Genomic DNA, 10,705 nt, shown 5'->3' on the forward strand with positions numbered 1-10,705 from the left:
CTAATCGATGTGAGACTTCCAATGATATACACAATATATGTTATTAGTGTGAAAATTTATGTGTATGTTTAATCTTTTAACAAACAAACATGATTCGATGAAGTAGACAAATTCCTTAACCTGATGCCCTCTGAAATTTCAAGCATCGCCATGTTAATAATGTTGTCCTGTTATAGTTGTTCTGGAAAAGAAAAATGATATTGAAAAACGCAAGACAAGAAAATGATAAAGAAAAAGAAGGAAGGAAAGGTAGAAAGGTTTATATATAAAGGTGGAGATTAAATTAGTGGATGCAGAATTGGTTAGGGAGAGTGATCTGGTTTTGTCATTACTTTTTGTCTAAGAAAACAGCTAATAATGATGACAAGACCCTAATGGCAAAGTCAAAACCTGAGCAGACAAAGTAAGTGGGCGTTTCAAAAGCCAAAAGATGAATGCTTAAAACCATCGTGCAACTTTCCATATAAAAACCTCTTTGTCTTTCACTTGTCTCTGTTTTTTGGTTAATTGTCAACATTAACTACCAAAGCATGCCAAATACGACCAATTATTTGCACCTGTAATCATTCAGCCTCGGCACCACCATAATATTCCAGAACAATGCTACTATCTCTCGTCTTTCAACTTAACAAAATCGCATTATGTATTTCTTTTATTTTCGAATGCTCTTTCTCTCCTTCTATATAACATACCTCTTTTCAAGTGTATCGTAAAAAGTATAATACATTTAATTATTTGTTTAGTTTCTATAATAAAAAAATATTCCCTTTATTGTCTGTCTACACTTAAAAGTGACTTTTTTTTAATAGCACGCATATGTATGTACTCATTGATAACATTTGGTTAGATTCGAGGTAATATGGAATGAAATAAACTATTCAACCTGTCAGTAGATTCTGTGTGAATCACCAATATGGTGGGTTAATTTGCTACCCCACGTTTATATTTAGTTTCTAGATAGAAAATATTAGTTTACACCCCTTTCCTTACAATTTTTTCTTTATTTGTGTTAAGGTGGTTTTATTTACTTTTTCACACTTTAAATTTTGCTTAAATAATTTGAAATCAATTATTTAAATAATTTTATGTAATGTATTATTTACTAATACTTTAGTGTGTTTCTTTAAAGTGATTTATTATCCAAACTAATTTGGAAGTTTAGATTTTGCAATATTTAGAGGTGATGACAAGAGATGAATCACGACATTACTTCATAATTCTAATTATGTTATATATGTGAATATTTGAGAGTGATCAATGAAGTTTTAAAAAACATTATCGTTTTAATATCATATTTCATGGATTTACAAATACAATGAAAAATGTATTTTTGCTTTCTTTTTTTCAGAGCTCAAAATGATCTATAGTATACATAGTTCATGACGAAGAACCTATAATAAAAAAGGAAGAATGATTTTCGTATTATGGAATTGTGTGAAGGAGGTAAAATTGATTTTGGAGAAAGTAAAAATTAATTTCATATAAATGCATTATGTTGGAAATTGATTCTATTATGCATAAAATCAATTTCATATAAAACTCTTATTCAATTCCCTTTTCATTCATTGATTTAATATCTTTTGTTTTTCCACCGAAGGAAGTTATGTATCACTCAATAGGAATATTTTTTTTATTAATAATTTAATGTCCGACTTTGATGTTTTTTTTCATAAAAAAGTAAAGTAAAACATTTTCATATCACTAACACATAGATATAGGTTTCATTTGAATGTGTATTAAAACTCTGTGTTAATGTATGTGGACTTATAAGTGGTCTATCACTCTTTATGAATGTGGTTGGTGTTATAATGTTGAGATTTCAGACAAAATAATTTCATTTATTTTCTTCACACAAAATACTTTTATAATAGCGTAATGAGTTGAATTATATTCAACTTACATTCGACTTATTATCTTCACATTTTTAATATAAATTAATCACACAAATAATCATCAATAAATAAATTATTAAAATAAAATTTAATGTTCCATGTAAATAAATTATTTTCTATAAAAATTGAATATTAAATATTTAATATATTTTATACCAAATATATTGTATTTTTTATTTATTTTAATTAATATTTTTTTTAAATCTTATTCATTAAATAAACTTTTTAAAATAATTTTAATTCGTTTAAATACCATTTTATATTATTTTTAACATTAAAGATGATTTTATAATATTGATTTTCTATTTATTAAAACTCTTTTTTTAATTAATCACGTTCACAAATTTTAATAAATCTTACTTTTAATTTTATTTATTTTCACTTTCAAATATTTTAAAAAAATAACAAAAATTTACCTCAAATCTCTTCTTATCTATTTAGTTACTCTCCCTCACAAAAGTGTATGTTAAGAAAAGTAATATAATTTATCAAAATTAATTGATGACAATATACTTATGAAAAAGGATTAAGATAGTATGGCAGCACATGAATGGTGTGGAAAATGAACTGTTTTTAATGACGTGAATGTTGCATTATTGCTTTTGAAGAAAAAAAACAGAAATAAATAAGAAATTATCGTAAGAAACAAAATAGAAAAATTAATTTTAATATCTATATTTAAAAATTTGTATAATATTATACAGGTCCACATGAGTTTTCTTAGACTTTTAATAAGATATTTTACGAGTTTGGTATTTGATTTTTTTATTATAAAACTGTAAATATTCCTTCTGTTTTTATATTTTATTCTGATTGTCTTAAACTATTCATCACAATATTAGAGCGTTATATAAATAAAAAAAGAGAGGTTAAATACATACATTAATAAAAAAATATAAAATGAGTAAAACCAATTCAAATTAATTCAAAAAAAAAAATTAAAGTCAAATAATTTAATAAATTTTTTATATTTAATTCAAATGCATTTTTTAATGAACAACCAGTTATAATTAGTTATTATTATTAGTTTGTTTCAAATTCATTTTCTATAATATTAATTGTAAAATTTTAATTTAAAAATATATAGTTTGGGTTACTTGATAAAAATTGTCGATATAAATTTGTTTTATGAAACATTTTTAGTTCTTATAAATTTCGGGTTAAAGGTTATCATTCGAGTCAAACTAGCACGTTTTGTAATACTAATAGACAAACGGGTATAAAGATAAAACTATAATACTATAAATAATTTTTTAGTTAAATAATCGGTTTAGTACAATATTACCATTAGTATAACAAAAATATTATCATTTTAGTATAAAATATTTAATTCTATTGATTTTATTTGAACTTAGAAGACTTAATGTTTGTACAAAACTAATCTTAAATAAACCTTTTAATTTCTTTTTATAAAATTTTAATTTAATTATACACTAAAACTAACTTTTTCATAAACAATCATATTTATATTAATAGGATCGTGGTCAGTCATGAACTGAACCATCAACCATCTTTTAGATCTCACATAAAATAATCAATAGACTGATTGGTTGAAATACGAGCAAAATTAGCCGGAATAATAATTACACCAATTCTAAGTTAGAAATTACTGTATTGATCGTAATTAAGTCAACACCAATAATAAATTTATTCTAAAATGTAATATCGTAATAGTTAGTTATTTTATTATGCATCATTTGTTGTTAAAATATTTGAACAAACACTGCAGAAAGTACTCAGGTTCATAATCTATAAATACATATTTAATATTCAAATAATTAATTACTTTTATTATGTTTATTGCTAAAACCTATGGACAAACAAATTTTACTATCAGAGTACTTCCTACATGCAGTACATGAATTGACCAAATGATAAAAACAAAATGTTAACCTAAACTTAAAATTTAGAGACTCTGTGAAGAAATACTTAACATTGAATCATTAACCGAAACATATTAATTATTTATTAAGTTAAAACAAAAACAATAAAATAATCGAGATTATAATTTTTTTTTCATTATACTAAAAAAGAAACATGTCAATATTTTACAAAATGAACTTTTTACCGAAATATTTTTGAATGTATCTCCTAAAATTAAATTAAAGGACATTTAAATGAAAAAATGATGTTTATGTAATAAGACAGTGAATTATTGAGTTGGATAATGAAAATTGTAAAAAGTATCTGCATGCAGAAGGAAGGGTGGGAGAGAGGTGGAGTGATGAGAAAAAATGGAAAAAAGAAGAAGTAAATTTATGGCATCATGTGATGTGGAGGTAAATAGGTTAGCATAAGGGAAAGGAGTGGGGTCTTGAAAGAGAGGGAGGAATTAGAGAGAGTGAGAAGAGAAGATTAAGCAGAGATGAGAGAGGGATAGGTGTGAGATTTGGTGAAGTAGAAGAGGACAGAATAGACATCCGCCCGGAAATACAGGGATGCCGTACACTCTTAAATACTTTTTATTCACTTCCCATATTTTATTGCCTTTTAACCCACACATAACCTCACAAACTCACCCACTACCACTACTACAGTCTTTCTTCTTCTAGCCTTGTTTCTTTCTTTCTCTCTCTCTCTCTCTCTCTCTCTCTGCCACACATCACACCCAACAGTCTCAGCATAGCATAGCATAGCATTGCATTGCAGCAGCGGCAACTGCACCACTGCTCCTGCTTCACCCCGCAGAACAACGGGCAAAAGGGCCCAAAAAACACATAAAATAAAACAGGATGGAATGCAAATCTACCATTTTTATATCACTCCAACTTAAATCTCACTGAAAGCTTGATTTGATGCTACCCCAAAATACACACACCTCCCTTCCCAGCCAAAACATAAAGTAAAAGAAAAGAACCCCAAAAAGAAACAAAATAGCAGAGAGAGTGATAACTCATAAAAGGTTAGTGAGAGAGAAAGAAAGATAGAGAGAGGACAGAGAAAGAGGGTCTCTTTCTTTTTGGAGTATTGGGTCACACCCTCTTTTAGCAATGCCAAAGTTACTCAACTACACCTCACGCTCTCTGAAAATGCTGCAGCAGGCATGAGACCATTCATTGAAATCTTCCCCTCCTCCCTCCTCTTCCGACCCTCTCCTTCGCTTCTTAGATTTCTTAACATTGCAAACATCGCTTTCTTCCTATGGGGTTGATCGATCTGAACACCACCGAGGATGATGAAGCTCCATTATCCGCTTCTTCTTCTTCTGCCGCTTCATCTTCTTCTTCTCACTCCGGGATAAGCACTTCTGCTTCCACCTTGGTTGGTCCTCCTCCTCCTCCTCCTCCGCCTCCTCCTCCTTCTTCCGTCTGCTTGGAACTGTGGCACGCATGTGCCGGACCTTTGATCTCTCTGCCGAAGAAAGGAAGTGTTGTTGTGTACTTGCCACAGGGACACTTTGAGCATGTTCAGGATTTTCCGGTCACTGCTTATGATATCCCCGCCCATGTCTTCTGTCGTGTTCTTGATGTCAAGCTCCATGTAAGTGTGGTTCGCTTCGTAACTTTTTTACCCTTCATCGGACAAAACAAAACCAATGTGTCGGCTAAGGAGTTTTTGTTCCTTTTTCCCTTTTCTTGAATTTGGTTTCTTTATGGGGGTTTGTATCTGGGTTTCTGTTTGTCTGCTTGCTGAGAAAGTTGATGTTTTTCCTTGTCTAGTTCAACGATTTACGAATGAAGGAGCGACCCCTTTGGTTTTGTCTCTGGTTTTGGTTCTTTTGGATGAGTCATGTGTAAAGGGAAATATGGGGTGGTCTGTTTTTGATTTTGCATATATATTTTAATGTAATATGGTTGTGCTTTTTCTGGGCAGGCGGAGGAAGGGAGCGATGAAGTATATTGCCAAGTGTTGTTGGTTCCTGAAAGTGAGGTGAGGTTTCTTTATGATGTTGATTTTACTTAGGTGCAGTTTGGGTCTGGGAAGCTTGCAGAAAGAAAGGCATCTCAATCTGTCCTAGTCTTTCGGGTCAGATGAAATATGACTAGCTAGTTATGATGATTTTGTTTGATTGAGCAGAATGTCATATCTCTGGAAGCCAAGGGAGGAAAAAGCACACTATGTTGTGTTTTGCTTTCCTTCCAAATCCATATTACCGGCCCTTTTGTTATGATAAGATGTGGTGTTATTTTATTATTAAGCCTCTTTATTGGCTGATTTTAGTTTTAATTATGCTCGAACTCGGCACTTCCTTACAGCAAGTGGAGCAAAGGTTGCGTGAAGGCCAAATTGAAGCTGATGGGGAAGAGGAGGACACTGAAGCAATGGTGAAGTCAACAACTCCCCATATGTTCTGCAAGACTCTCACAGCTTCAGACACTAGCACTCATGGTGGATTTTCAGTGCCTCGCCGAGCAGCTGAAGATTGCTTTCCTCCTCTGGTAATTACTAATTACAATGCATTGTTTGTGCTCAAGAGTTTTGCGGGCTGGTCTAATTTGATTTATCATATTTTATATCCAAATTTCAAGCTTGTTTGTGTATGTATTTTTGTGGTAGCATTTTGAATTTGTACTCTACTGTTATTTTTAGGATTACAGTCAACAGAGACCTTCACAGGAGCTCGTGGCTAAGGATCTTCATGGCCTGGAGTGGAGGTTTCGTCATATATACAGAGGTATGCCACTTGTTAACATACTAGTATGCATAGCATGCTGAACACTTTGAGTTGGGGGTTTTATCTTTTATCATTATGCAACTGAGCAGGCCAGCCACGGAGGCATTTGCTAACTACTGGATGGAGTGCATTTGTGAACAAAAAGAAGCTTGTTTCTGGAGATGCTGTGTTATTTCTTAGGTATCATGACCTGAATTTGTATCTGATATGAACTTGTATTCCTAAACACAACTAACATTTTATAATATAAATCAGGGGCGACGATGGAGAACTGAGATTAGGGATTCGTAGGGCAGCCCAGTTGAAAGGTTCTGGTTCCTTTGCAGTACCTACTGGTCAGCAATTGAATCCTGGAACTTTCATGGATGTTGTTAATGCATTATCTACAAGATGTGCTTTTAGTGTTTGCTACAATCCAAGGTATTTTTCTATTAAGTCACTTGTACTTTTCCCAGGAGCTAGTCAAGGGAATCCGTAAATATTTCAGTTCTATGAGCAATTGTGGAGTGTTTAATGTTGGTATTAGATGGGGATGGGTTTCATTGCAAAATATAATGGTGAATTTCCCGATTCACTTCAGCTATTCTATTTTAAGGTGCTAGAAAGGAGATTTGGTTTAATAGAAACAGAAGACCTGCATTGAATTTCCCAGAAATTCCTAATGGTTATTGAATATTTTACGCTTTAAAATTTCCATGCATTCATTTGTATATTTTAATAAGATTAAAGTAAAAACTAACAGTTCACTTGTTCCATGCACTGGAAGGTTTTTGCCAGAGCTATTCTTTAGGAATGTTATTTCTTTAATATTACTGATTCAGTACTTCTCCGTCAGTTTTCTCTCAATCTCTCTTAAGAATGTCTTGCATACTTTTTTGCTGTTCCTTTGCAGGTTTAGCTCTTCAGAATTCATCATACCTGTTCACAAATTCTTAAAGAGTCTTGATTGTTCTTATTTAGTTGGAATGAGGTTCAGGATGCGTTTTGAAACAGAAGATGCTGCAGAACGGAGGTTTGTTAAATTATCAAATATCGTACGAGTTCATGCTACTAATGGATTACCTATCAATTCGTGATCTTGATACAATTTCTATTGAACAGGTTTACTGGATTAATTGCTGGAATCAGTGATGTCGATCCAGTTAGATGGCCTGGATCGAAATGGAGATGCCTACTGGTATGTCAGCTTTGGTCTCACGTCTTTCTATAATTTTGTTATTGTTCACGTACACATGATTGTGTGTTGTAAGCTTTAAGGCTTGATATTGTAATGTTTTTGGTCATATCTGAGCTCATTACGAAGATTAAGTCTATACTCGTAGGATTTTCGGCTGGGGATTCTCCATAGACTACATTAGTTTTGCACTTCTACATTATTGAGCTTTTCACATTCGTTTTGGATATATAAGTGAGCAAGGTAGAAGGAGTACTAAATATGATTGCATTTTCCTCCCCGTAACTGACAGCTTTCTTATTTTTGTTTCAGTAATTTTTTTTTTAAGAAGCTTTAAACAAATATCAACTCCTTTATTGTTCAATCTGTCTTTATTTGATGATTTTTGTTTTATTGATGGATATTTACACATTCGTTTCATGGATGAACGGGGTTTGTGAACTCTGCAGGATGTAAGAACTTCCATGGACCTGCCTTTAAACATATTTTTCTCAAATAAATGAAAAAAAACTTTAGAAGAAACTATACACTTGGATTTATTTAAATTACGCATGAATGTAATGAGTAGTATCCCCCCAGCCCTTTAATTGTGTTTTGCCTTTATTCAGGCTATCAGCTTGACAATTATCTTTTGAAATTTGAATTGTAAATGATAGTTTACCTATCTCTTTTTTTAGCCATAATTCATCGTTTATGGTATGTAAATTTCATTAGTGTGTTCCATGCCTAGTAGTGGAATACATGTTTGACATGAATCCGTCACAGCCAACGTTGGCTTGTCTTTCAATACTAATAATTTGAGTGGTTGGTTAACTTTCTCCTGCCAACTGCTAAAGACATATCTGTATATTGCATGTCAATGTTTGATATTGTTCTTTAAACTTGTTGTTTCTGCATAAATCTCAAGCATTCCTTTGTTTTGTATGTCAATTTGTTCGATCTCAAAAGATTTGAATGTTCTCGTCGTTCATAATGGACACAACCTTAGTTTGCACTGTCACTACCTCATTGTTGATTATAAATTGTTGAGCCATTTGTTCTTAATGTTTAATACAGGTAAGGTGGGATGACATGGAAGCTGCTAGGCACAATAGGGTTTCCCCATGGGAAATTGAGCCATGTGGTTCTGCTTCAAGTTCCAGCAACATGATGGCAGCTGGTTTGAAGAGGACCAGGATTGGAATGACTTCAACGAAGATGGAATTTCCTTCTCCCAGTAAGTCACTAGACCAATTTTCTTGAAAGAGAAGTATATAATTGAGCCATGTTTCTCGGTGCAATAACACTGATAATTTGTTACTCCGCAGATGGGATTGGAACATCAGACTTTGGGGAATCATTAAGGTTCCGGAAGGTCTTGCAAGGTCAAGAAATTTTGGGTGTTAATCCTCCCTTTGATGGTATTAATGCTCAGAGTCCCCGGTTATATGACTTAGGGAGGTACTATATTGGTCCAAACTGTCCCGGGATTCCCCCAACGGGAAATAACATCAGAATGCAGCATGCAGCATCTGATTTTTCCTGCAATGGCACAGGCTTTAGTGAATCTTTCCGGTTCCAGAAGGTCTTGCAAGGTCAAGAAATTCTTCCAAGTCAACCATATGGAAGAGCATTGTCAATAGAGGAGGCTCGAGCTAATGGTCGCTTGGGACATTTTGATGGTTATCAGTTGCTTAACTCCAGAAATGGGTGGTCTGTACAGATGCATGACAATGCTCCGCATTTGCATGCATCCGTTACACCTTCACAGGTGTCATCTCCATCATCTGTGTTAATGTTCCAGCAAGCAGTTAATCCAGTTTCTAACAGTGATTATAATAATAAGAAACATAGTAAGATGTACCAAGGTTTATGCGCATCTGAAGTGAAAGCTAGAACATTTGCATCTCCCCCATCTGATGATCTTACTTTCTCCAGGCGAGCTCCGGAAAGGGCTAGTTCTTTAGGTATGTTTGATGTTCGTAATCAGTTGGGTAGTTCACAGTCACACAATTCTGTGTCGGCCCTGAGAAACAATCAAGAGTTGGTTTCCTCATGTAAAAGTAGTTGTAGACTCTTTGGTTTTTCATTGACTGAGGACACACATGTTGCAACCAAAGAGGTCGATGCCTCTACCATCACTTTACCAATTAATGCTGGACCTTCCTTTACTAGAATTGTTGAAGATGAGTTTCATCCTAGCAGGACACTTCAGAGCAAGGCGGTTGGAAGTAACTGCACAAAGGTATCTTATCTATGAACCTTTACCATGAAGGAGGATGTAATTGTTCATCTAATACTTCCTACTCTATGCAGGGTGTGTTGCAGTATTGAACTTAGAATCATGTGTGCCAGCTAATATGACTCACTGGAATTGATAAGCTGAAGAGTTGGTCCATTGTTTGCTCTGGTTATGTGCTTTGCTATAATATCTTTGGATTTCAGTGACGAGGAAAATTGTTGTTTGCTTGATTTAGTTAATTTTATCTAATATTGGCTAATGACCAAAGTTGAAGTACTTGTGTATTTATGGTTTGTGCATAGGCAATGTGACCTGTACGAGAATGCTACTCGAGTAAAAACTATTGTGGTAATACTATGCATCTTTATCCAACCCTTTGAATGTATTTATTAAACATCTTTATCAAGATGTTGAACTTTCATATGGAAGGGAACGCATCCTTAAACATCTCCAACCGCCACTTGTCAGTGATTTCTGCTCACTGCAAAGAACAAAGTTGCATAACGCTATTTGGGTCAATCCTGTTTCCTCTTAAGTCCAAAAACAACACTTTTTTAGTGACAGGGAGGTCTTTGGATACAGATGGATCATAGCCATGGACCAAACACGTTACTCTGTTTATCTCGTGTATTTATGGAAACCTAACGTGATGGTATTTGACTAAATAGTAGCTTTCTTCGTAAAATGCATGATGAAATTGCGTTTGAAAGTAGAAAATGTCAAACTCAAGTGATATATTGAAAAATGTAGATTTTATACGGAAAGCTATAGACTTGGTGAATTAAAACATCAGAATTATTTCA

General features: G+C 33.2%; 1 protein-coding gene across 1 annotated transcript; it reads left to right on the top strand.

Annotated features, from left to right (window-relative positions):
• The first annotated feature begins 4,406 nt into the window (after positions 1 to 4,406).
• Positions 4,407 to 10,323, top strand: ETT (Transcriptional factor B3 family protein / auxin-responsive factor AUX/IAA-like protein). The gene is made up of 11 exons (XM_047307609.2): positions 4,407 to 5,372; positions 5,706 to 5,762; positions 6,089 to 6,271; positions 6,423 to 6,507; positions 6,597 to 6,687; positions 6,763 to 6,927; positions 7,400 to 7,519; positions 7,609 to 7,684; positions 8,738 to 8,897; positions 8,989 to 9,905; positions 9,977 to 10,323. Exons 1-11 carry the CDS (start codon positions 5,034 to 5,036, stop codon positions 9,992 to 9,994), a joined length of 2,211 nt encoding a protein of 736 aa, XP_047163565.2. The 5' UTR covers positions 4,407 to 5,033; the 3' UTR covers positions 9,995 to 10,323.
• Positions 10,324 to 10,705: the final 382 nt, after the last annotated feature.

This window comes from Vigna umbellata, chromosome 5 (genome assembly GCF_029865625.1).
Source record: "Vigna umbellata cultivar VRB3 chromosome 5, Vumbellata_1.0, whole genome shotgun sequence".
NCBI classification, from domain to species: Eukaryota; Viridiplantae; Streptophyta; class Magnoliopsida; order Fabales; family Fabaceae; genus Vigna; species Vigna umbellata.

Coding starts and splice junctions, on each gene's coding strand:
- ETT (XM_047307609.2), top strand. CDS start 5,034: ATGGGGTTGATCGATCTGAACACCACCGAGGATGATGAAGCTCCATTA. Junction 5,763..6,088: donor TGTTGGTTCCTGAAAGTGAG/GTGAGGTTTCTT, acceptor ACTTCCTTACAG/CAAGTGGAGCAAAGGTTGCG. Junction 8,898..8,988: donor GATGGAATTTCCTTCTCCCA/GTAAGTCACTAG, acceptor GTTACTCCGCAG/ATGGGATTGGAACATCAGAC.